This window comes from Bubalus kerabau, chromosome 5, assembly GCF_029407905.1.
Source record: "Bubalus kerabau isolate K-KA32 ecotype Philippines breed swamp buffalo chromosome 5, PCC_UOA_SB_1v2, whole genome shotgun sequence".
NCBI classification, from domain to species: Eukaryota; Metazoa; Chordata; class Mammalia; order Artiodactyla; family Bovidae; genus Bubalus; species Bubalus kerabau.
The window spans coordinates 115,776,582-115,804,369 of record NC_073628.1 but is presented as its reverse complement, the minus strand read 5'-3'; the positions used below and the strand labels follow the sequence as shown (position 1 = coordinate 115,804,369).

General features: G+C 38.3%; 1 protein-coding gene and 1 pseudogene across 14 annotated transcripts in view; both read right to left on the bottom strand.

Annotated features, from left to right (window-relative positions):
• Nucleotides 1–27,788, bottom strand: part of TDRD5 (tudor domain containing 5) — an 87,457-nt gene that overhangs the window by 23,863 nt on the left and 35,806 nt on the right. For all 14 annotated transcript variants that reach the window (XM_055582817.1, XM_055582829.1, XM_055582825.1 and 11 more), the window contains exons 7-13: nucleotides 16,975–17,128; nucleotides 15,771–15,979; nucleotides 14,438–14,658; nucleotides 9,598–9,810; nucleotides 8,826–8,892; nucleotides 2,311–2,511; nucleotides 1,657–1,815 (exon numbers count right to left, since the gene is read on the bottom strand). In XM_055582817.1, the coding sequence (XP_055438792.1) occupies nucleotides 1,657–1,815; nucleotides 2,311–2,511; nucleotides 8,826–8,892; nucleotides 9,598–9,810; nucleotides 14,438–14,658; nucleotides 15,771–15,979; nucleotides 16,975–17,128 (1,224 nt within the window). The remainder of the gene's footprint in view (nucleotides 1–1,656; nucleotides 1,816–2,310; nucleotides 2,512–8,825; nucleotides 8,893–9,597; nucleotides 9,811–14,437; nucleotides 14,659–15,770; nucleotides 15,980–16,974; nucleotides 17,129–27,788) is intronic.
• On the bottom strand, nucleotides 18,443–19,666 carry LOC129653507 (serine-threonine kinase receptor-associated protein-like; annotated as a pseudogene).

Sequence of the window (27,788 nt, the reverse complement as noted above, 5' to 3'; positions counted from 1 at the left end):
GAGAAATGCTGGACTGGAAGAACCACAAGCTGGAATAAAGATTTCCAGGAGAACTATCAATAACCTCAGATATGCAGATGACACTACATTTATGACAGAAAGTGAAGAAGAACTAAAGAGCCTTTTGATGAAAGTGAAAGAGGGGAGTGAAAAGGTTGGCTTAAAACTCAACATTCAGAAAACGAAGATAAGGGCATCTGGTCCCATCACTTCATGGCAAATAGATGGGGAAACAGTGGAAACAGTGAGAGACTTTATTCTGGGGGGGCTCCAAAATCACTGCAGATGGGGACTGCAGCCATGAAATTAAAAGACACTTGCTCCTTGGAAGAAAAGCTATGACCAATCTAGACAGCGTATTAAAAAGCAGAGACTTTGCCAACAAAGGTCCGTCTAGTCTAGAAAAACCAAGGTATGGTTTTTCCAGTAGTCATGTATGGATGTGAGAGTTGGATCATAAAGAAAGATGAGTGCCCAAGAACTGATGCTTTTGAACTGTGGTGTTGAAGAAGACTCTTGAGAGTCCCTTGGACTGCAAGGAGATCCAACCAGTCCATCCTAAAGGAGATCAGTCCTAAATATTCATTGAAAGGACTGATGCTGAAGCTGAAACTCCAATACTTTGGCCACCTGATGCGAACAACTGAAAAGACCCTGATGCTGGGAAAGATAGAAGGCAGGAGGAGAAGGGACGACAGAGGATGAGATGGCTGGGTGGCATCACTGACTCAATGGACATGAGTTTCCGCAAACTCCGGGAGTTGGTGATGGACAGGAAAGCCTGGCGTGCTGCAGTCCATGGGGTTGCAAAGAGTTGGGCACAACTGAGCAACTGAACTGTGGTATGGAATAATACATAACAATATTATTGTTATTACTGTGGGTAGGAGTTGCCACAAGGTTTACAGAAAAAAGTTAGAAATGAGAACACTTCAAGAAACATCTGAAGTGTGTAGAGGGAAGAAAAAATAGCATTTGGATCCATGCAGGTAAGGTCACAACTGCAACAAGGTGGCAGCAGAATTCAGCATATGAGAGAAATTACGCAGGAAAAAGCATGGCTGAAATGAAGGTTTAAACCAGCAAATGATGGGAGACAAGGTAACTGTTGAGATTACTGTGTAGTTTCCAAACTTCCCCAGGTTTGCAAATGCCTCAGTTTCCTCATTGCTAAAATAAAGTTAATTATAGTCACTACAACTTCCCTGGTAGCTCAGCTGGTAAAGAATCCGCCTGCAATGCAGGTGACCCTGGTTCAATTCCTGGGTCGGGAAGATCCTCTGGAGAAGAGATAGGCTACCCACTCCAGTATTCTTGGGCTTCTGTGGTGGCTCAGATGGTAAAGAATCCACCTGCAATGCAGGAGACCTGGGTTTGATCCGTGGGTTGGAAAGATCCCCTGGAAGAGGGCATGGCAACCCACTTCAGTATTCCCACCTGGAGAATCTGCATGGACAGAGGAGCCTGGTGGGATACAGTCCATGGGGTTGCAAAGAGTCGGACATGACTGAGCAACTAAGCACTACCTCACAAGAATTTTATGAGTATTAAATAATATATTAAAAGTGCCTTTTATAGTGTCTGGCATACAGTAAGTACTCATTAAATATTAACAATAATAAAAAGAATATGACCGTATTTGCAAAAACCTCTTACCAGGGTATATAAGTCACTCTCTTTTGATTGTGGACTGATCTCTCGGTCTTCATTAAAATAGTGCTGCTGGGAATGATAGCCCAGCTCTTTTAGGACAATGTCCTCAGGTGTCACACTGGATTTAGTGTATAAAGCTAAAGGGTTGAGGTCTCTGAAACCCTAGGATAAGAAAAAGGAGGAGGAAGAGTTTAGTTTCTCAGAAAAAAAATGGAAACAGCACTTCATAATCCTCAAATGTTGTGGAAATGTATTATCTTCTAAAATTTAATAGAATTTTTCCCATACTGATAGTGCCTGCTAGCCACAAAAATGATCAACACCAATATTAATGGTGATGTAGACATTGTTATCAATTTGAAAATAAGAGAGTGTTGCTCTTCTCTAAGAAAACTTCAGAGAATTAAATACTTGGGAGTAAGACAGAATCCTCCATTATTTAAAATAAAAGCACTCACATTCTAAAGGACAATAAGCCAAATGTAGTTTTCTGTGGTCATGTGAAAATTAAGAAAATGCTGTGCACTCAGTAAGCCAGGCACCTCACAGATGTCTCTTAAAGAATCAATCAAATAACCTTCTGTATTAAATTCTCTTATACCTTGAAGGGTTGAGATTAAACAAAATACATTACAAAATGCATTCAGACTGCTCCACCTTAGAAGGGACATTTTCTCGGCATACAATAGCATGACCCTCTGTCCTCAAAACATGATGGAAATAGACATCTTCATTTGAGGACGTGTCACAAAGGAAAATGTTCAGGATCCCATCTACATATTCATCCACTACCCCTACTAATGGCTTCAAGCCACACAACTTCTGGAACTGCAAAACAGCTCTGGATGTCCAATGTTCCTGAAATACAATCAAGATGTGAGATTCAGATGACAGATTCAAACATCAATTATAAAAACCAAACCACAAATACAAGTGAATTCCTAATGAACTAAAGATTTTAGTGGAAAAATCAAACCAGGAAAACAGAATAACACATTTGAGGATATTTATGATTTGGGGATGAGAAAAGGTAGAATAAAGGAAAAATGATGAAAATGGGATTATGGGGAAAACTTATCTTAATGTGATGAAAAACTTCCATGTTTGGAAATGATTGATTTAGATTATTGGACCAACCCTCCTACAGAAACTAAAAATTTTAGATAAAATATTTTTAAAACATGTCCAAAAAAGCGTCAGAGAACGAACAAAAGAGTAACAAATTACCAGGTCAAAATTAAAGGGAAAGTGGGAACTATTTTTGTCTTAAGGTTATCTGCTAATCCAGGCTAATCTGAACTTTGGTTTCAATGATCTTACAGGTCAGAGGACAGAAATTCAAGCCAGTATCCACCCATGATAGGGAGTGGAGAGGAGTTTATTAAGTTGAGTCCCTAGGGATACATGCTCAGAATAAGGCAAAAAAAGAAATAAATTAGCCTTCACATGGATTTGCAGCTCAATTTTCACATCAACTGGGTGGTACACAAATCTTCACGTTGTTCATTTGAATTAACATGGTTCTAGACTGCTAGGTACCTGGCAGAAGAGAATGTAAATCTTTCTGGAGGCAGGCAAACTCAATCTATATTCCAACTAATTTTACAAAAAATGTTTTAAAAGTCAATGAGCAGGACATAGGCAAAGATAAAAAGTATATAAAGAGACAACAAATCACAAATACAATATAACTAATACAAAACCTCAGAAACTTTAGATATCTGAATTTCCAGATGAATTACAAAACAACTAAACTTACTACACGTAAAAACAAACAAAAAATGAAATTAACTTGAAAGCTTCTGCAGAGATCTGCAATCTATTAAAAATCGATCTAGCAGAATTAAAGAATCAAGAGAACTTTTAGAAAGTAAAAATATAATAATAATAATATTAGAATTAGAAATTAAAAAGTAAAAATAGAGTAATAATAACCAAAAGTAAAACCCTAATGAAAGTGAAAATGAAGTCGCTCATTCATGTCTGACTCTTTGTGACCCCATGGACTGTGGCCTACCAGGCTCCCCCATCTATGGTATTTTCCAGGCAAGAATACTGGAGTGGGTTGCCATTTCCTTCTCTAGGAGATCTTCCCAATCCAGGGATTGAACCCTGGTCTCCCACATTGTAAAGAGATGCTTTACCGTCTGAGCCACCAGGGAAGTCTCAAAACCCTAATGCTGCTGCTGCTAAGTCGCTTCAGTCGTGTCCGACTCTGTGCGGCCCCATAGATGGCAGCCCACCAGGCTCCCCCGTCCCTGGGACTCTCCAGGCAAGAACACTGGAGTGGGTTGCCATTTCCTTCTCCAATGCAGGAAAGTGAAAAGTGAAAGTGAAGTCGCTCAGTCGTGTCTGACTTTTAGCGACCCCATGAACTACAGCCTACCAGGCTCCTCCGTCCATGGGATTTTCCAGGCAAGAGTACTGGAGTAGGGTGCCATTGCCTTCTCCCAAAACCCTAATAGGTGTATTCAATAACAGATTAGGTAGAAATAAAAAATAAACAACTATGGCTGATTCATTTTGATGTATGACAGAAAACAACAAAATTCTGTAAAGCAATTATCCTTCAATTAAAAAATAAATTTCTAAAAAATTAGTAAACTGGAAGATAATTTAGAAAAATTACCCAGAATGCAACACCAAAGACAGAAATGTATATAGATTACAGAACAGAGGTTAAAAGATATGGCAGGTAAAGTAAGAAGGTTTAACATACTTTTAATTATGGTTCTACAAAAAGAGAGAAACAGAAGGGGGCTATAAATATGAATATAGGGAAAAGACAGTAACTGAGGAGACAATGGCTAAGAATTAGCCAGATTTAACGAAAAGTAACAATGCACAGATAAAAATTCCCATCAACCACAAAGTAGGATAAATAAGAATAAATCAACACATAAACATATTAAAACTGAAGAACACAGTTTTCAGACTTCAGAAACATGGTAGAGTAGTAAAGACTATCTTTGCCTCGCTCCTTCAATCTATATCCAGTGAAATAGCCACAACTCAAAAAACGTACTCCTGCCCAGCACAACAGGGCACTGCAGAATTCCACACATCTGTACACCCAAAGGGAGATGGACTGAAATGCACAGAGGAGCGGGGGAACTGCAGAGTCCATGCTGGCAGTCCTGGCCCTCTGGGTGAGGTAGTGAACACACAGCTGCAGAGAATCTGGGAGCCACAAGGAAGGCGGTGCACGCAACTGTGGCCGCCTGACCGTTCCTGGCACCCAGGGCCGCAGGCAGGAGCGGCAGCCGGGCCTGGGACCCTGTCCCTCCAGCATCTGAGGAGCCCACCACCCCACCTGCACCCCCTTCATCACCTCTCCCCACAGCAGGTCCTGTGTCTCAAGGGGAGCCCTGACACAAGGAAAGAGCCCACAATCCAGATGGCAACAGCAGCTATGGCAGAAGCGAGTCAGCAAAGACCCTGGCCCAAAAAGCAGTGACCGACAATGCATGGAGCCACACCTCTTACAGGGAAGGTGGAGGCTGGAAAATGCCAACTCTCAAATACAACCAGAGGCTGCTGCTGCTGCTGCTAAGTCGCTTCAGTCGTGTCCGACTCTGTGAAACCCCTTAGATGGCAGCCCACCAGGCTCCCCAGTCCCTGGGAGTCTCCAGGCAAGAACACTGCAGTGGGTTGCCATTTCCTTCTCCAATGCATGAAAGTGAAAAGTAAAAGTAAAGTCGCTCAGTCGTGTCCAACAACCAGAGGCAGCTCAGGTAAAAAAAACCAAAAACTTAAATGATTGCGCCACCTACTGGAGGAAACCGAACTCCTACTCTGTCATTCAAAACCAGCTCAGGAACACTTCATCAAACACCACCAAGACTCACAGCGACACTGTATCACAAAAATACAATGACAATTCTCCAGAAACCAAAGTGATGGAATACTTCATTTCAACTGTTAAAGAATTCAAAATAGCTGTTGTGAAGAAATTCAATGAGCAGTGAGAAAGGCAGATTAATGAGCTCATGAATAAAGTTAATGAACAGAAGGAATATTTCACCAAAGAGACTGAAACGCTAAAAAAGAAAGAAACAAACAGGACTTTCTTGGTGGTCCACTGGTTAAGAATCCACCTGCCAATGCAGGGGACATGGATTTGATCCCTCATCCTGGAAAATCCCACATGCTGCAAGGGCAACTAAGTCCGGGGGCCACAACTACTGAGCCCTCATGCTGCAGCCGCTGCAGCCTGCGCACCCTAGAACCCGGGCTCCGCAACAAGAGAGGCCACAGCAACGAGAAGCCCACATACTGCAACCAGAGCACAGACCGCTATCTCACACCACACACACAAAGCAACTCAAGTCACTCAGTAGTGTCCGACTCTTTGTGACCCTATGGACTATATAGTTCTGGAATTCTCCAGGCCAGAGTACTGGAGTGGGTAGTCTTTCCCTTCTCCAGGGGATCTTCCCAACCCAGGGATCACACCCAGGTCTCCCGCATTGCAGGCAGATTCTTTATCAACTGAGCTATCAGGGAAGCCCAAGACTACATGTGAGACCTGAGACTAAATAAAGCTCCTAGAAGAAAACACAGGCAGTATGCTCTTTGACATTGGTCTTAGTAATATCTCCTTAGATATGTCTCCACAGGCAAGGAAAACAAAAGCAAAAATAAATAAAAGGGACTATACCAAGCTAAAAAGCTTTTGCACAGCAAAGGAAACTAGCAATATAACAAGACTGTCTACCAAATAGGAGAAGAAAGACTTTTGCTAATGATATATCTGATAAGAGGTTTATCCAAAACATATAAAGAACTCATACAACTCAACAATAACAAAAATAGTCTGGTTTGAAAATGGGTAAAGAAACTGAAGTGACATTTTCCAAAGACAATATACAAATGGCCAACAGGTACTTGAAAAGATGTTCAACAGCACTAATTATCATGGAAATGCAAATCAAACCCACAATTTGACAGCACCTTACACCTGTAAGAATGGCTATTATCAAAAAGGTAAGAAATAGAAGTGTTGGCAATGGTGTGGAGTAAAGGGAACTCTCATATACAGTACTGGTGAGAATGTAAATTGGTGGATAGACAGAGACAGTATGGAGATTCCTCAAAAACTTAAGAACAGAACTATTATATGATCCAGCTATCTCACTTCTGGGTATTTATCCAAAGAATATGAAAACACTAATCTGAAAATATATCTGCACCCTCATGTTCTTCGGCATTATTTAAATAGCCAAGATATAAATCAAGTGAAGTGCCCATCAACAGAAGAATAAAGAAGATGTGGTATATAAATATAATGGAATACTGCTCAGCTATAAAAAAAAAAAAAGATGTTACCTTACCATTTGCAACAATATGGATTGAACTTGACCATTTTATGCTAAGTAAAATAAGTCAGATGGAGAAATACATATATCACATGATTTCACTCTTGTATTTAAAAACTAATAGACAAACAAAAAATAATGAACAAACCAAACACACAAATATGTACATACGGAGAACAGAGTAATGGTTATCAGAGGGGAAGGAAGCGGGGTGGGCAAAATGGGTAAAGGGGGTGGGGTCATCTGATGGAAAATAAACTTTTGGTAGTGAGTATGTGGTAGGATATATGTACATAGAAGTGGAAATACAATGTTGTACACATGAAACATAATGTTATAACTCAATGTTACCTCAATAATATAGTTTTGTTTCCTAAAGAGTGAATTTGTAAACTTCAATTTCATTAGCAGATGGTTCTAATACTATATTGAAGGCAAAAGGAGAAGAGGGTGGCAGAGGATGAAATGGTTAAATAGCATCACTGACTCAATGGACGTGAATCTGAGCACACTCTGGGAGATAGAGAAAGACAGGGAAGCCTGGTGTGCTGCAGTCCTTGGGGTTGCAAAGAGTGAGGCACACCTTAGCAACTGAACAACAACACAAATGGAAGCTACTGCTAAGTTATTTAAACAGACCAATATGGGATAATAAATGTGTACAGTATGTATAATTAAGAGTTCTGAGGGGAAAAGAAAACAAAATTAGGTGCATAATTACAACTACACAAATATATGTATCTATATGGATGAAAATGGCTCCTGTTCCATCCCATGCCAAACATCTTCTACAATAATGTCACTAGAGAATTCTTTAAAAAATGTATTTCTGCTTGTGGCAGTTCTCTTTAGTTGCTCCCCAGAAACTAAAGGACAGCATCTGGCATGTACACACTGCTATATTTAAAACAGATACCCAACCTAACCTAAGATAATTGAACTCTGTTCAGTGTTATGTGGTAGCCTGGATGGGACGGGAGTTTGGGAGAGAATGAATACATGTATATGTATGGCTGAATCCCTTTGCTGTCCATCTGAACTATCACAACATTGTTTCTTAACTAGCTATACGCCAATACAAAATAAAAAGTTTTTAAAAAATAAAGGACAATGTCCAGACTCCTGCACATGGCTACAGGTCTCCACCTTAGTCTACTATTTCTCTGACATCATTTGCCATGCACCAACTGCAGCAACCCACTCCAGTACTCTTGCCTGGAAAATCCCATGGACGGAGGAGCCTGGTAGGCTGCAGTCCCTTGAGTCGCTACGAGTCGGACACGACTGAGCGACTTCACTTTCACTTTTCACTTTCATGCATTGGAGAAGTAAATGGCAACCCACTCCAGTGTTCTTGCCTGGAGAATCCCAGGGACGGGGGAGCCTGGTGGGCTGCCGTCTATGGGGTCGCACAGAGTCGGACACAACTAAACCGGCTTAGCAGCAGCAGCAGCAACTGCAGCTCATCCTCTATTACATAGCCAAACAGAACCACTTAAAATTCCTCAAATTTGAGATATTTCATGCTACTCTTCCGTTGCCTGGAATGTCTTTCTTGTTTGTTCAGTTATGATGCTAATCTTCCTTCAAAATTGCATGCAAATGTCACCTCTTTTAAGACACTGTCTCTGATTACACTGAACAGAAACGAGGGCTGTGCCTTCTGTATTTCTATCATATACTATAAAATTCCCTAGGAAATCTGACACAGTACAATTATTTTTGTCTACATGCCTTTCTCCCATACTGTCTACAATGACTTTCTTTTTCATGTTTTATTTTTTTATCCTGAGAACTTAGAATTGTTCCTGGCATCAAATGTTTGCTTATGAAATGGGAAGCAAACAAACATACCTCTACTGGTCTCACCCATGCCAAAGAACAAGGGATAGCCTGCGCAGGAAGCTTTGTGTAGCAGCACCTGCAACAGACAGATACATGAATATTTAATCATATTTTAAAATTGCAGTTTTTGGAATCTCTTATCCCTTTCTTTAAAAAAAATGATGCATTTTTGGCTGTGCTAGATCTTCTTGCTGCATGTGGGCTTTCTCTAGCTGCAGCAGGTGGCGGCTACGCTTCACTGCAGTGCGCGGGCTTCTCACTGAGGTGGCTTCTCTTGTTGTAAAGCACGAGCTCCAGGCATGTGGGCTTCAGTAGCTGTGGTGCAAGTCTTATTCACTTCTTGATTTCAGTTTTTCACACCATTTCAGAGTATTTAATGCATGCATTTTTAAATGAAATGTCTTAACACTTCACACTAATGTCTAAGAAAGAAATTTGTAAAACATAACAGTCTTTGAAACCATCAAATTAAAATATAGGTGGAAACAGTCCAAACTTCATGATATATATATGCAACACTTAGCATGACCCAAAGCATCATTTTCTTAATAAGAGAATGAAATTTAGTCTCATGGTCCATTCAGATTCACAGTCATGTGAGAGAAAACACAAGAGATTGTAATCCAACTGTGAAACTAAATGACCATTTGCCAAATCTGCACTACGAAGAAAGGGGTAGAAAGGAGAGAGGCAGGAGAAAAGGAAGAGAGGTCCTCACTCCCCCACAGCTCCAGCATTGTGGTTCATACCTAAATTGTTCTTAATGAATGTATTAACTCACTTGAGGAACCTCAGGGAAGACTTCTGAACAGTTCCAATGTTTCCAAAATCTGGATAGAACACTTCAACTTCCTGTTTCCCGAGAATTCGATGGATAATGACCCGATACCACCACTTATCCTCAGAAATCCTTACACAACAGAGATGTCCTGGCTGGATAAAACACTCTGGCATGGCATATCGATCAGAAACCAACTGATTAGAATAACAGCGCCTGCAGAATTCCATAAAAGAAATCCATAGAAAAAGAAAAAAAATTAAAGATCATTTTTACTGATGTATCAAGAGCAGCAAAGTCTTGGCAAAAGGCAAAGAAAAATTCTCACTTTTTCTGATTTGGTAATGCTTATTATGATACCAATTAATTTTCTTTTTCATGTCCAAATCCTCTCTTTTTACCAATAAACTTTTTCAAATAGAAATTTACTAAGTGATCATTATGTAACATTATACCAAGTATTCTTAGCATACATATATATAGTGATACAGTATATAATATAGTGATATATATAATATATATAATATAGTGATACAGTCAACTTAGAAAAAACAAAGTATGCTTTTGGAGAGATACAAAATAAACTACTCTTATATGTGACACCAATGTAAAAATCAGATTGCTGCTCATGAATAAATCTAGTGAATGAAAACATAAACATTTTATACAGTGTTTACTAACAAAAGACATTATTCAATAGAGAAAAGATAATTTAGAGTGGTAATTCTCTAAGTGCAGTTTACAAATTCCTGGGACCCTGACACACTTTCAAAAGTTCATAAGATCAAAGCTATTTTAATATATTGTATTATTATGAAAATAATTATTTGCCCTTTTCACTGGGTTAATATTTGCATTGATGGTATAAAAGCAACGATGCCTTTGCTTTTACAAAGTTTTACAAAAGGGTAAAACTCCAGGTGCCTTTGCTGAATCAAACCAGTCGCATTCAACTGTACCGCTGCTGCTGCTAAGCCGGCTTCAGTCGTGTCCGACTCTGTGTGATCCCATAGACGACAGCCCACCAGGCTCCCCCGTCCCTGGGATTCTCCAGGCAAGAACACTGGAGTGGGTTGCCATTTGCTTCTCCAATGCATGAAAGGGAAAAGTGAAAGTGAAGTCGCTCAGTCGTGTCCGACCCTCAGCAACCCCATGGACTGCAGCCTTTCAGGCTCCTCTGTCCATGGGATTTTCCAGGCAAGAGTACTGGAGTGGGGTGCCATTGCCTTCAATTCAACTGTACTAGCAGTCATTTATTTTTCACTGCCATGCATTCCAATTAAATTTTTTTTAAAGGAAAAAAAAGGCTAATTTCACTTAAGAATGTCCATGATAAAGCAATAAAAATTATTAAGTGTATTAAATCTCAAACACAGAGTGACTATCTTTTCAATATTCTCTGTAACAAAAATGGAAGTACAAGTAAAATACTTCCTAAGTTGCCTTAAGGAAAAGCACTTATGGATTTCAGTTGTGAACTGAACTAGCTGCTCTGTGTGTGTGTCTGTACATGTGGAGTATTGTTTTTAGTTGGAAGATGAATAAGACACTATTAAACACCATTTTTGCTTGAAAGGTCCACTCAGAAACTATGTTTATTCAGATTTGGGTATCTGACACACACTTGCTCAAGAATGAAGTGGGCTTGTCACTTCCAGGAAAATATTTACAGTATTTATTGTCAATGATAAAATTCAAACCTTTCCAATTAAAATTAGGATTTTCGAAATGTTACATCCAGCACTGTGAGCTTGACAGCTTCCTAATACATAATACTCTTCTGATGATATCAGAGATACTAATGAGTGTGATTTTTAAAAAACATATGTGTGATGAAACATCCACATTTGGAAGATGTATATAACTCACTGCACCAGTATTTTCCAAAAGACCAATGCATGATGTTTTAAAATCACAAATGGTGGTAAAATTGAGGGCCAGTTCCACTGAGTCCACACTTAGAAGGTCTCTATGCTTACTTATACAGTGGAAAGTGACAAACACACTCAAGGGATTAGATATGATGGTTAAGAGTGCCTAAAGGACTATGGATGGAGGTTTGTGACACTGTACAGGAGGCAGTGATCAAGACCATCCCCAAGAAAAAGAAAGGCAAAATTGTTGTCTGAGGAGGCCTTACAAATAGCTAAGAAAAAGAAGACACGCTAAAGGCAAAGGAGAAAAGGAAAGATATACCCATTTGAATGCAGAGTTCCAAAGAATAGCAAGGAGAGATAAGAAAGCCTTCCTCAGTGATCCATGCAAAGAAATAGGGGAAAACAATAGAAGGGGAAAGACCAGAGATCTCTCTAAGAAAATTAGAGATACCAAGGGAACATTTCATGCAAAGATGGGCACAATAAAAGACAGAAACGGTATGGACCTAACAGAAGCAGAAAATATTAAGAAGAGGTGGCAAGAGTAAACAGAAGTATTACACAAAAAAGATCTTCATGACCCAGATAATCATGATGGTGTGATCACTCACCTAGAGCCAGACATCCTGGAGTCCGAAGTCAGGTGGGCCTTAGGAAGCGTCACTACCAACAAAGCTAGTGGAGGTGACGGAATTCCAGTTGAGCTATTTCAAGTCCCAAAAGGTGATGCTGTGCAAGTGCTGCATTCAGTATGCCAACAAATTAGGAAAACTCAGCAGTGGCCACAGGACTGGAAAAAGTCAGTTTTCATCCCAATCCCAAAGAAAGACAATGCCAAAGCATGTTCAAACTACTGCACAATTGCACTCACCTCACATGCTAGCAAAGCAATGCTCAAAATTCTCCAAGCTAGGTTTCAACAATACATGAACCAAGAACTTCCAGATGTTCCAGTTGGATTTAGAAAAGGCAGAGGAACCAGAGATCAAATTGCCAACATCCACTGGATCACAGAAAAAGAAAGTTCCAGAAAAACATCTACTTCTGCTTTATTGACTACTCCAAAGCCTTCGACTCTGTGGATCACAAGAAACTGTGGAAAATTCAAGAGATGGGAATACCAGGCCACCTTAACTGCCTCTGGAGAAATCTGTATTCAGGTCAAGAAGCAACAGTTAGAACTGGACATGGAACAACAGACTGGTTCCAAATTGGAAAAGGAGTACATCAAGGCTGTATATTGTCACCCAGGTTGTTTAACTTACATGCAGAGTACATCATGTGAAATGCAGGGCTAGATGAGGCACAAGCTGGAATCAGGATTGCCGGAAGAAACATCAATAACCTCAGATATGCAGATGACACCACCCTTATGGCTGAAAGCGAAGAGGAACTAAAGAGCCTCTTGATGAAAGTGAAAGAGGAGAGTGAAAAAGTTGGCTTAAAGCTCAACATTCAGAAAACTAAGATCATGGCATCTGGTCCCATCACTTCATGGCAAATGGATGGGGAAACAGTGGAAACAGTGTCAGACTTTATTTTCTTGGGCTTCAAAACCACTGCAGATGGTGACTGCAGCCATGAAATTAAAAGACACTTGCTCCTTGCAAGAAAAGCTATGACCAACCTAGGCAGAATATTACAAAGGTTTGCCAACAAACCTTCGGCAAGGTTTCCCTGGTGGCTCAGATGGTAAAGTGTCTGCCTGCAATGCGGGAGACCCTGGTTTGATCCCTGAGTTGGGAAGATACCCTGGAGAAGGAAATGACAACCCACTCCAGTACTCTTGCCTGGAAAATCCCATGGACAGAGGATCCTGGTAGGTTATAGTCCACAGGGTCGCAAAGAGTGGGAGACAACTGAGCAACTTCACTTGCCAACAAAGGTCCGTTTAGTCAAAGCTGTGGTTTTTCTAGTAGTCATGTATGGATGTTAGAGTTGGATTATAAAGAAAGCTGAGTGCCAAAGAATTGATGCTTTTGAACTGTGGTGCTGGAGAAGACTCTTGAGAGTCCCTTGGACAGCAAGGAGATCCAACCAGTCCATCCTAAAGGAAATCAGTCCTGAATATTCATTGGAAGGACTGATGCTAAAGCTTAAGCTCCAATACTTTGGCCACCTGATGCAAAGAACTGATTCATTGGAAAGGCCCTGATGCTGGGAAAGACTGAGGGCAGGAGGAGAAGTGGGTGACAGAGGATGAGATGGTTGGATGGCATCACTGACTCAATGGATATGAGTTTGAGCAAACTCTGGCAGTTGGCAATGGACAGAGAAGCCTGGCGTGCTGCAGTCCATGGGGTCGCAAAGAGTCAGACACGACTGAGCAACTGAACTAAACTGGATGCTTACTCTAGTAATGCTCTGCTACTGCTGTTTTGAAATTCTTCATTTTTAAACAAGAAGTCTTGCATTTCAATTTTGCACTGGAGCCTCCAATTATATAGCTAATCCTGGATCCATTCAAAGTGCAAAGTTAAAAAATGGATTTTAACATAGAAGAGTTTGAAAAGTTCAAATTCCACATTACATCTAACCTTAAGAAACCACTACTTGTCAATGTTTCATATACTATCAAAAGAGTATTCACAATTTTCTGAAAAGGCTGTTAAAATACTCTTTTTCCCAACTATGTACTTATTTGGGGCCAGATGTTTTCATAAACTTTCACCAAAAGAATGTATCTCAAGAAATTAAAAACAGAAGCAGATACTGAAATACAACTTTCTTCTAGTAAGCCAACTATAGCTATTTTCCATAAAAATATTATTTATATTCAGAAAAATGAACTTATCATGATTTTTAAACAATATTTTACATTTTCACAGTTTCATTTTTGGTACAATAAATACTGATAAGCAAAGGCTCATCTGAGTCCTTAATTTTTAAAACCCCTGAGACTAAAATGTTTGAGAACTGACTTAACAAGGTACGTGAAAAATACATTGAAAATAATAGATTCCTACCGCATTTCAATCATCATGTCCTCAAGTAACTCTGATGAATCCCTGCTGTAGATTCGGATGTAGAATTGACTAGGAGAGAGGATATACTCCACAAAGACACCCACGAGGGTACTGGTATCTAATGGGGGCAGTCTGCATAATTTCTTGTCCCGCACAGCATCTGGTGGGATGTCATGATTTGCCATTGCCAAGTTGAGCTGGGATTTGTTAATTTCTACTTGCTACAAATTAAAAACAACAACAACAAAGAAACCACTCTAAATCTTTGATTAACATGTCAAACTTTGACAATGTTTCTTAAAGTATATTTCATGAGTTACTAGAAACACCTGGCAAATTATAAAAATGAAAATTCTTAGGCTCTAGCCCAGATTCAGTGATTCAAAAATATGTGGAAGTGAGACCCACAGTTATGCCTTTAAAACAATTTCCAAGATGATCTTTACCTACCTTAAAGTACAAAAAATACTGTCTTATATTACATAAAGAGAGTTAAAAGTGTGTCGCACACAATTGTCCTGCACAAAACTGAAAACATGGTGCTTCAAATACTTAGTGTGAACTAAGTTACAGCCTAAATAAGATACAGCCTCATCCTAACCAATCCTACTAACAAAGCAACTTTAAAGAATGGATTAAATTTCAGACTACTCTTCCAACCAAAAATGGGGCTTCTCAAACACTTTCATTCTAAAATATACTATTTTCCTTTAGGCTTTTCTATCATCCTCTAGAAAATACAGCAGGCTCTCCAAATAAAATGTTTTCCTTCCATGAAAGAAGCCAGGTATAAAGGGCAAAAGGGAATAAGAGGAAGCAACTAATTTCTTACTAATGACAAAATAACTAACAGGAGATGAGAACACAAAAGCAGAGAAGTGTGCGTGTGGAGATTAAATAAAAGAGAAAAGCACCCTACAACTGAGGCTAGGTGCAGGGGCAACGTGCAGCAGAACTGAGAATACAGTTACAGCCAAGCTTCTCAGTTCTTCCCTCTGAAGCCCTGAAGGGTTTTCAAGCCTACAGAAACACATGGACAGAGAATCAATGTCTGTCAAGCAATGTCATCCTCAAACAACAGTCAAGTCTTCAAAGCCAACTGAAAACTTTGAAATGAGACTCAAGGAAAGCTAGTTATATAAAAGACTGAAAACCAGAATAAACGCTGTGTAAGATGACTTCAGATCAAAGTTCTGGTCTTGTCTAAGAAATCATATGTCCAGAAATAAGACTTTTTTTCAAACAGAAATTTTGTCTAAAAAAACACTCATTCAGTTACTTTTCATAATGCTGAATCTCCAGTACATGAAGACAGACATCAAACCATACTCACCAGCTGCAAAGGTTTTACCACCAGATTAGGCTTCTTGAAAATCTTCTGTTCTGGTTCCTTATGGTTTTTTGAAGGGCAATCCCAAGTAGTCTCCTTGATAACAGCAGTAGACAGTGAATTTCTAGGGGGACTGGACACACAAGCTTTGGCTTCTGTTTTCTTATCTGGTTGAACTAAAAATGAATTTCTGACTGATGACATAGCTCCATCTGAAATGACCAATAGAGAAGCCTATGTGTATCTATTAAAATAACCTGTAAACTATTACTAAGCACATTCTATGTGCCAGGCACTGGGCAGATAATGATAGATATGAACCTGTCTTTGCAGACCTTTCAGTATGGAGAGACACAAGGGAAGTTCCAGATGGGAACAAATCTTACATTATGTATGTTGGGGGCGGAGGTTGGAAGAGAGGTCTGGTAAGGTTTTTTAAACTTTGGTGAAAGGTTTTATTTTTCAACATCCTGATTTCAATTTATTTCTTGTTCAACTCTAACTGTGAACATTCACTGTTGCTTAATGTACAATATAACTACTTGTACTACTAATGTACAACGGAACTTCAATGTATATAACCACTTAATATTCCATAATACAATCTCTTAACTTTTAGGGAATTCCCAAACCAATCACATATTTTGTTCAAATTTATGTTTATGACAATTATAAGAGGTTGACACACTAAAATGGATTAAAACCATAGCAGCTCCTACAGAAATATACTAGTAACTATACAAAGATGTAGGCACAAGGATACTGAACACTGTATAGTTTATAATACAAAAAAAGGGATACTCTCTACATGTCCATTGATAGGAGACTGGTTAAATGGACTATAATGTACTTACATAAAAGAATTACATGGACTGCTCAGTGCTCAAAAACCGGGTTAAGAGCCACTGACCTACCTAGTGTTTCCCTGTGAGAGCATCATTTCAGAAAATGCATTTCTTCAGAATTATTAAAAAATCTAAACAATGAAGAAAGTAAACTTTAAAAACTCAGATTTTAATACAGCAGCATTATTACAACATACATCATCAGGAAGGAGGTCATTATATACGAAACATTTTCAAGGCTAACACGTGATCTGTTTCATGTGGTTACAATTAAGATTGTTACCTAAACGATGCTTTCTTTTTCCTTGTCCTTACAGAGATAATTAAACACCAGGTTTGCATCATACTGTAATATAACTCACCAGACGCTAGAGGCTTCATATCAGCATCAAACACCAGCAAGTCTTGTTCTCCGTCCCTGAACTCAACATGGAGAATGTCACTAAGTGCTCCAACAAGCTCTATTACATTTAAGAAGCCCAGTTTTTTGGGTGAAAGTTGCTCTTTAAAAATTAACTGTCACAAAAACAAACAAACAAGAAAACAAAACAGGAATATAACATATACAGATGCTTCATGGACAATGCTTTAATTTGGACTTGGACTCCAAACTAAATTTGTAGGGGTGAGTAAATTCAGGCATTCAATAAACATTTGCTTCCATGTGAGTATAATACAAACCAAGCAACCTATAATCCCTCACCATAAACTTCTAGGCCAGCTTCAAGTTCCTTTTAGAGCACATGGTAATTAAAAAGAAAATTAGAGGACATTTTTACCTCTCATTTTTCACAATGTATGATTATAAAGCAAAAGTCTTAAAAAAGAGGGGAACACACAAAATACAGAAATCATAATAAAACTGTTGATATTTCTCTATGTTCACAGAAAGAATATTCACTACCACTTTTCACATGCAATAAAATAATACTATTTTTAAATGTTTCCTTAAAACTATGCTTATTATTTCACCCTTGAAGTTGGGATAAATAGGCAAGTTTAAGTGTATTTTCTACAGCACACTGATTTTCTTACCCTGGAAAAATGAAGAATTATACCAAATAGAAAAGTATACAAAATAAATAACAAATATGCCTGGTTTAAACTGCACAGTGAATTAGTTAAGTTTGTCCTTGCTAATAAAGTGTGCGGGTGTTCAGTTGCTCAGTCGTGTGGCCGACTCTCTGTGACTCCACAGACTGTAGAGTCCACCAGGTTCCTCTGTTCATGGGGTTTCTCAGGCAAGAATACTGGAGTGGGTTGCCATTTCTTTCTCCAGGGGATCTTCCTGACCCAGGGATCAAACCCACGTCTTCTGTGTCTCCTGCACTGGCAGGTAAATTTCTCACCACTGAGCCACCTGGGAATTCCTTGTTAATCAAGACCTCCTACGAAAATGTCTGAATTCTTAAATCTTCTGTCTCCCTAACCAAGGTAAAGCAGTTGAGCTAACCATGTTTCTTGCTTTCTTCCTTTTGATTAGGTGTTGTGCGGGTGGGTTCAGTCACATTCCAACTCTTTGCAACCCCATGGACTGTAGCTTACCAGGCTCCTCTGTCCATGGAATTTTCCAGGCAAGAATACTGGATTGGGTTGCCATTTCCTCCTCCAGGGGATCTTCCTGACCCAGAGATTGAACCCACGTCCCTTGCTTCTCCTGCATTGGCACGAGGATTCTTTACCACTGCACCACCTGGGAAGCCTAATTAGGTGTTGGTAGGAAATAAATCTTTGCCCTGACTTACTCACCTTGGAGAAGATCAACAGGAACACAGTGCAAACACTTTTAAAGGACCGACCCTTGACAAAGGGTGGGATGTCTTAGTTTTAGAGGCATTTTATTGAGACAAGGCACAGCAATTAGATGTTCAGAAGTAGTGTACAATGAAAGAGATGTCAAACCCGTTGCTTTATCTTGTATTCCCTCTTCTTTACAGTTAAAGCAAACAAACAAACCCAACTTTCTGCTTTAAGAGAAGAGTCATAAAAATAAACCAATATATTTCCCCTCTTCATAATAACAGAAACAGCTACCAGAAAGCTAACTTTAATAAGAGAAATTGAATGTTGGCTTACATATATTCATTAAAAAGACAACAGACCATCAGACTACAAGAGTATAACTCCATCTGTCTTCATCTGATACTCTTATGTTTTCACTCATAGGTATCACCAAGTTGGTAAGTTCTAACACTGGAGTTTATTCATATTCCTCATTATTTACTGCTCATGTTTGCCTTAAGCAGAGAGTAACTTGGAGGCTGATGCTTCTCTCTGCTTGTTTTAGTCTGTAAGTTGTGTACTATCTGTGGCATCTGTCTGATGCTCAGGCCCTAACTTCAGGAGTTGAACTATAGATGGAATCTGAATTCTCTGAAGCAATTTCTTCTATCTCTTCTTCTGTTGTCTCTGAAAAACTGATCCTCAGCTTTGCCAGCTCAGGACTATCTTCAGGAAGCACACCTTTCCAAAGACTATAGGTTATCCTACCATAATCTGCCACCATCTCTATGTTTCATCTTCAGAACCACTGGCATAGAGTTCTCCATCAGACCTAAACCTCACACAGTGAATAGGACCAAAGTGTCCTTTGTAGGATTCTAATTCATCTTCATTATTATAATCATATTTATAAGGTTTAAAACCTTCACATGCTGCTACAAGAAATTCTCATGGTGAAGAGATGCAGAATTGATGGTTGCAGGAGCTTCATATGATTTGAGTCCAAACTTACTACACTATGAAAAGCAACAGATGGTCCATACGTTATTACCAGGCATTCCTTTGGGACTACATCCCATACTACTAAAGACATCAAAACTTAGAGATTTCACCTCTGTCATAGTGTGATCCCAAAGTAGAATGGTTTTATCGCCAGCTGAAAGGATCTGTTTATCACCACAGAGCCTTTTTAATACCAGAGGTATGACCATTGATTTCCTTAGGTTCTGTCTGGAAGACCATCTTATCATCGTCCTTGGACCTAAACAACATGGACACGAACAGCACCCCGCAGGCATCCTGAATGCTGAACACCGGCCTGCATCTTGTCATCGTCCTTGGACCTGAAGAACACGGACACGAACAGCACCCCCGCAGGCATCCTGAATGCTGAACACCGGCCTGCTGCATCACATGGCTGCCAGCATACCAGCCAACTCAGTTACCCTCAGGGGCTCAAGGGGCTCGGTGCTCACTGGCCCTGCCAGTTCCATCTCCACCTTCTCAGTCACTGCCTCCAAGCCCAAAGGGTGGGATTTCTGCAGTGCCTACTTCTTGTTGGTGTAATGCTCTCAGGTCCAAGTCAACTCTTTATGACTTCTCCCAGGCCACTTGCAAACGTGGTGCCCTGTATCAGTCAAGTCATAGTTTAAAACAGTCATTATATAGCCAATCATGACTATCCTGAGAGAGAAAGAACTGGTAGAGGACAGAGGAAGGGTACCTCTACTTACTTCTTTGTACATTACATACTATGGCTTCTTTCCTTTTTATGTTCATTAGTCTCTTTAAGGGTTTCTTTACCTTCTCTATAAGTGCCTAGTACTATGACTGTGCAATTCAGCTGAACATAAGACTAGGCTGGGAAGGATTTTTTTATATATAAGTTCTTGATTTTTTGAATAAGTGATATTTGGATGTTTTTTAAAACTATATAACAAAAACTAGGAGAAGGCAATGGCACCCCACTCCAGTACTCTTGCCTGGAAAATCCCATGGACAGAGGAGTCTGATAGGCTGCAGTCCATGGGGTCGCGAAGAGTCGGACACGACTGAGTGACTGCACTTTCACTTTTCACTTTCATGCATTGGAGAAGGAAATGGCAACCCACTCCAGTGTTCTTGCCTGGAGAATCCCAGGGACTGGGGAGCCTGGTGGGCTCCATCTATCAGGTTGCACAGAGTCAGACACGACTGAAGTGACTTAGCAGCAGCAGCAAAAACAGTCTTCAGTCCACTCCCATTTCTCAGCTGACCAGGAGAGCACCTCCTTGGAGGTAAGCACTACTAGTAGTTTCGTGTGGAAACCGTCACCAGCAGATTCTTGTGTGAAACTTGCCAGAAACTGTCAAAACTTGAATATACATCATCCTTCAGCATAACAGATTACACCTGTTGTATTTTTTAATGAGTTAATACAGAGATATTTCCAAATCAGTACATGAAACATAGTTGAGTTTTGCTTTGTGATCCTCAGAATCTTTTAGTACATTAGTTTAGTCCATCAACTGATATATCAGACACATTGCCCTAATACCTGTGTTATGCTATCTTCTCTATATACTCCCACCATAAGGAAGCAATTGACGTTTATTTCTACTTCCACTCTCTTCCATCTCCAATCCATTTTAGTTATCTTATGTTTTCCTAAGAGTTTATGTTTTCAAATATATTACATGATTTAATTTTCTCAGAGTAGATTTTGCAGAGGACACTTTCATAGTACAAACTCTATTTTTCGCAAATTGCTAGCTGGACCCAGAGGCTTGATCAGACTCATGCTCCATCCCTTTAACAAAACTATTGGTGATGTCATATTCTAAAAAGAACACATAATGTCTGGCTGTCTCTATGTTGGTGCTCTTATCGTAGCCATTACTGGTCAATGCCTGATTTACTATTCATTGAGAGTTTTAATATAGTGATATTCTAACTCTTATCGATTCTTTTTTATTATTTAGTTGGAATATTTTATAGAGATATGGTCCCCTCATCTGTTATTTGGTTACCCAGTCCTACCAGTTCATTCAGGAAAGACAGGATAAGTGACTGGCTCTTTCTCTTTGTTTACCATTTTTTAAGAAAATGAACTAGTTCTCCATCACCTTCCATGATAACCAATTAGTTTTTAACATCATATGAACTCACAAAATTAAACATATTGGATGGGCTTAAGTTCAGTTCTGTTCAGTTCAGTCATGTCCGACTCTTTGCGACCCCATGAATCGCAGCACACCAGGCCTCCCTGTCCATCACCAACTCCCGGAGTTTACCCAAACTCATGTGCATCGAGTCGGTGATGCCATCCAGCCATCTCATCCTTGGTCGTCTCCTTCTCCTTTTGCCCCCAATCCCTCCCGGCATCAGAGTCTTTTCCAATGAGTCAACTCTTCGCATGAGGTGGCCAAAGTACTGGAGTTTCAGCCTCAGCATCAGTCCTTCCAATGAACACCGAGGACTGGTCTCCTTTAGGATGGACTGGTTGCATCTCCTTGCAGTCCAAGGGATTCTCAAGAGTCTTCTCCAACACCACAGTTCAAAAGCATCAATTCTTCGGTGCTCAGCTTTCTTCACAGTCCAACTTTCACATCCATACATGATCACTGGAAAAACCATAGCCTTGACTAGACAGACCTTTGTTGGCAAAGTAATGTCTCTGCTTTTGAATATGCTATCTAGGTTGGTCATAACTTTCCTTCCAAGGAGTAAGTGTCTTTTAATTTCATGGCTGCAATCACCATCTGCAGTGATTGTGGAGCCCAAAAAAATAAAGTCTGACACTGTTTCCACTATTTCCCATGAAGTGATGGGACCAGATACCATGATCTTAGTTTTCTGAATGTTGAGCTTTAAGCCAACTTTTTCACTCTCCTCTTTCACTTTTTTTCACATATTATTTTTATTGTTAATCTATATAATTAATACAATATATATTTTTAATATTTTATCTTTGACCTTAATAAATTCACTTATTAGTTCTAATAGGTTTTCATGGATTCCTTAGTATATTCTATGTAGACAATCATGCTTTCTACAAATAATGAGAGTTTCACTTCTTCAAGTTTTTGTACCTTTTTTCTTATTTTATTACACTGTCTAGGACCTCCAGTACAAAACCAAATTAAAGCAATGCAAATGGACATAGTAGCCTTGCTGATTTTAGAGGGAAAATCTCCCCTATTTCACCATTAAATATGACAAGTACAGGTTTTTCACAGCTATCTTTCATCAGACTGAAGAAGTTCTATTCCTATTTTTGTAGAGTTTTATTGCAAATGGGTATTCAATTTTGGTAATTCTTTTTCTGCATCTACTAAAATGATCCTAAGACTTTCTTCCTTATTCTGTTACCATGGTAAATTACATCAGTTCCTTTTGAGATGTTACTCCAACTTTGTATCGCTGGGGGGGAAGATATCCTCTTACTGCTGGATTAAATGTACATACTGCTGGATTAAATTTACTAATATTCTGTAGTATTTTTTTATCCTATGTAATAGGTTTACATACTGCTGGATTAAATTTACTAATATTCTATAGTATTTTTTATCCTATGTAATCATAAACATGATCTAATTGTGGGTTTTTTGGTAATGTCTATGTCAAGTTTTGGTAGCAGGATAATGTATTTATAGAAAATACTCCCAACTCATTCTATTTTATGAGATAAAGTATGTATGATTAATAAAACCTCCTCTTTAAAAGTTAGATGGTATTCACCAATGAACCATATGGGCCTGGAATTTTTTTCTTCTCCCTTCCTTTGTGGAGAGGTCTTTTTGTTTTTTATTGTTTTTAAATAACAAAATTCATTTCTTTGATACAGGGATATTCAGATTTTCTATTTAATCTTGTCTCAGTTGGGTAATTCGTGTCTTTTGAGGAATTTTTCCATTCCATTAAGTTGTCCAATGATAGGCACAGTTGTTCATAAAATTTTATTGCCCTTTTAACATCTGTTAAGATGATAATGATATAATCTCTTTCCTGACATTGGTATTTGTGTCCTCTTTTTTCCTAATTTAACTAGCTAATGGTTCATCAATTTTGGGATCTTGCAGTGAATCAATATTGGCTTTCTTAACGGTTGCTATTGTATTAATGTCTATTCTTAATTTTATCATTTCTTTTCTCCTACTATTTTGACTTTACTATTTTCTCCTACTGTTTTGTCATTCCTCCTTTTTCTTTTTTAAAAAATGAATTTATTTATTATAATTGGAGGCTAATTACAATATTGTGGAGGGTTCTGCCATACATTGACATGAATCAGCCACGGGTGTACATGTGTCGCCCCCTGTCCCGAACCCACCTCCCACCTCCTTCACCATTCCATCCCTCTGGGTTGTCCCAGTGCACCAGCTTTGAGTGCCCTGTTTCATGCACCAAACTTGGACTGGTCATCTATCTCACATATGGTAATATACATGTTTCAACACTATTCTCTCAAATCATCCCACCCTTGCCTTCTCCCACAGAGTCCAAAAATCTGTTCTTTATCTCTCTTTTGCTGTCCCTTTTGCTGTCTTACATATAGTGCTGTTGTTGCCATCTTTCTAAATTCTATATATATGCGTTAATATACTGTATTGGTATTTTTCTGACTTACTTCACTCTGTATAATAGGCCCCAGTTTCATCCACCTCATTAGAACTGACTCAAATGCCTTTTTTTTAATAGCTGAGTAATACTCCATTGTGTATATGTCCATTCGTCTTTCTTATCCATTCTTATCCATTCGTCTGCCAATGGACATCTAGGTTGCTTCCATGTCCTCGCTATTGTAAACAGTGCTGCAGCGAACATTGGGATACACGTGTCTCCTTCAATTCTGGTTTCCTTGGTGTGTATGCTCAGTAGTGGGATTGCTGGGTGGTCTGGCAGTTCTATTTCCAGGTTTTTAATGAACCGCCACACTGTTCTTCATAATGGCCATACTGGTTTGCATTCCCACCAACAGTGTAAGAGGGTTCTCTTTTCTCCACACCCTCTCCAACATTTATTGTTTGTAGACTTTTTGATAGCAGCCATTCTGACCAACGTGAGATGGTACCTCACTGTGGTTTTGATTTGCATTTCTCTGATGATGAGTGATGTTGAGCATCTTTTCATGTGTTTGTTAGCCATCTGTATGTCTTCTTTGGAGAAATGTCTGTTTAGTTCTTTGGCCCATTTTTTGATTGGGTTGTTGACTTTTCTGGTATTGAGCTGCATGAGCTGCTTGTATACTTTTAAGATTAATTCTTTGTCAGTTGCTTCGTTTGCTGTAATTTTCTCCCATTCTGAAGGCTGTCTTTTCACCTTGTTTATAGTTTCCTTTGTTGTGTAAAAGCTTTTAAGTTTAATTAGGTCCTATTTGTTTATTTTTGCTTTTATTTCCATTACTCTGGGAGGTGGGTCATAGAGGATCCTGCTGTGATTTATGTCAGAGAGTGTTCTGCCTATGTTTTCCTTTAGGAGTTTTATAGTTTCTGGTCTTACATTTAGATCTTTAATCCATTTTGAGTTTATTTTTGTGTATGGTGATAGAAAGTGTTCTAGTTTCATTCTTTTATAGGTGGCTGACCAGTTTTCCCAGCACCACTTGTTAAAGAGATGGTCTTTTCTCCATTGTATGTTTTTGCTTCCTTTGTCAAAGATAAGGTGTCCATAGGTACATGGATTTATCCCTGGGCTTTCTATTTTGTTCCATTGATCTACATTTCTGTCTTTGTGCCAGTACCATACTGTCTTGATGACTGTAACTTTGTAGTATAGTCTGAAGTCAGGCAGGTTGATTCCTCCAGTTCCATTCTTCTTTCTCAAGATTGCTTTGACTATTTGAGGTTTTATGTTTCTCCATACAAATTGTGAAATTATTTGTTCTAGTTCTGTGAAAAATAGTTGGTAGCCTGATACGGATTACATTGAATCTATAGATTGCTCTGGGTAGCATATTCATTTTCACTATATTGATTCTTCCAACCCATAAACATGGTATATTTCTCCATCTATTTGTGTCATCTTTTATTTCTTTCATCAGTGTTTTATAGTTTTCTATATACAGGTCTTTTGTTTCTTTAGGTAAATTTATTCCTAAGTGTTTTATTATTGTCACAATGGTGAATGGGATTGTTTCCTTTCTCATTGTTAGTATATAGGAATGCAAGGGATTTCTGTGTATTAATTTTATATCCTGCAACTTTAGTATATTCATTGATTAGCTCTAGTAATTTTCTGGTGGTGTCTTTAGGGTTTTCTACGCAGACATTCCTCCTCCTTTTTTTGACTTATTCAGGTAGACCTTTAGGTCAATGATAATTTTATACCTTTCTTTTCTTCTAATTTAGGCATTTTATTTTAATTTAGGCATCTTAAAGCTATAAATTTCCCTTTGAGCACTGCTTCAGCTGCATCTCACAATTTTTGATATTTATATTTCAATAGCATTCAATATTTCAATAGCATTCAATGGAAAATACTTTCAAATTTCCCTTATTCTATCTTTAATAAACTGTTTAGCTATATTCAATATTTTACCAATAGAAAAGAAAATGAAAAAGAATATATACATACATATATATATATATATGTATGTATATATTTGAATAACTTTGCTATACACCAGAAACTAACACAACTTTGCAAATCAACTATACTTCAATTTAAAGCAGTAAGTTATTTGGAAGAGAACTGTTTAATTCCCAAACTTTCTGGAGGGTTAATACTTAGGGAACTCACTGTATTGATTTGTAATTTAATTCCAATTAAAGTATTGGAATATACTTTAATTGGAGTATCTTAAAGAACATACTCTAAGATTTCAGTATTTTGTTTAGACTTATTCTATAACCAACTACATGGTCTGTCTTGGCAAATGTATCTTCCATGTGTACTTGAATACAATGTGTATTCTGCAGTTGTTGGGTACAGTGTTCTATAAAAGTCAAAAACAGATCAAGATGATAGAAAGTATGGCTCAGATTTTCCATGTCCTTATTCATTTTTTTGACTATTTTATCAACTGCCAGAAAGAGAAAATCCCTATAATTGTGGAAGTTAATTCATAATTAATTCTGTTAATTTTTAGATCATTTATCTTAAAGCATTATTAGGTGAATACACATTTGACCACTCTGTCTTCCTGATTAACCCTTTATAATTACAAAATGTCTCTCTGTCTCTGATAATACACTTTTCCTTGAAGTCTCCTTTACCTGATTTTTTTTTAGTCTTTTTAGTTCTTTTATGCTTATTATATATATATATCTTTTTCATCTTTTACTTTCAACCAATTTATGTCTTTTCTACTAATAGTATATTTCTTATGCATAGCATTTAGTTGCATTCTGCTTTTTCATATCTCATAACTTCATTAATTTTAATATATACTCCATTATATTTATGAAATTATTAATATAAGTGGATTTAGAGATACCATTCTTTAAATTGAATAAAGTTGCTTTACAATGTTGTGTTGGTTTCAGATGTATAGCAAAATGGTTCATTTCACATATACATATATATTTTTTTCAGATTCTTTTCCTTTTTAGGTAATTACAAGATATTGAATACAGTTCCCTGTGCTATACAGTAGATCCTTGTTGTCTACTTATTTCATATATATTAGTATGCATCTGTTAATCCCAGATATATCCCTCTTTCCCTTTTCCCTTTGGTAACCATAGATGTTCTATGTCTGTGAGTCTGTTTCTGTTTTGTAAAGAAGTTCACTTATGTCTTAAGATTTCACATAGAAGTGTTGTATGATATTTATCTCTGACTGACATCACTTGGTATGATAATCCCTAGGACTATCCACATTGCGGCAAATGGCATTATTTTATTCATTTTATGGCCAAGTAATTCCATTGTGTGTGTATGTATATATATACACCACATCTTCTTTATCTATTCATTTGTTGATGGACGCTTAGCCTGCTTCCATGTCTTGGCTATTGTAAATAGTGTTGCAAAGAACACTGGGGTGCATGTATCTTTTTGAATTATGATTTTCTCTGGATATATGCCCAGTAGTGGGATTGCTGGATCATATGGCAGCTCTATTTTTAGTTTTCTAAGGAACATCCATACTGTTTCTCCATAGTGGTTGCACCAATTTACATTTCCACCAACAGCACAGAAAGGTTCCCTTTCCTCCACACCCTCTCTAGCATTTATTTGTAGATTTTTTGATGATGGCCATTCTGACTGATATGAGGTCATACCTCATTGCATTTGCATTTCTCTATTAATCAGTGCTGTTCAGCATCTTTCAAGTGCCTATTGGCCCTCTGTATGTTTCTGAAGAAATATCTGTTTAGGTCTCCTGCCCATTTTTTGATTGGATTGTTTTTTATATTGAGCTGCATGAGTTGTTTGTATATTTTAGAAATTGAGCCCTTGCTGTTCATACTGTTTGCAAATATTTTATCCTATACAGCTACCATTTTTGCTGTTTAATCTCTGATTCCAT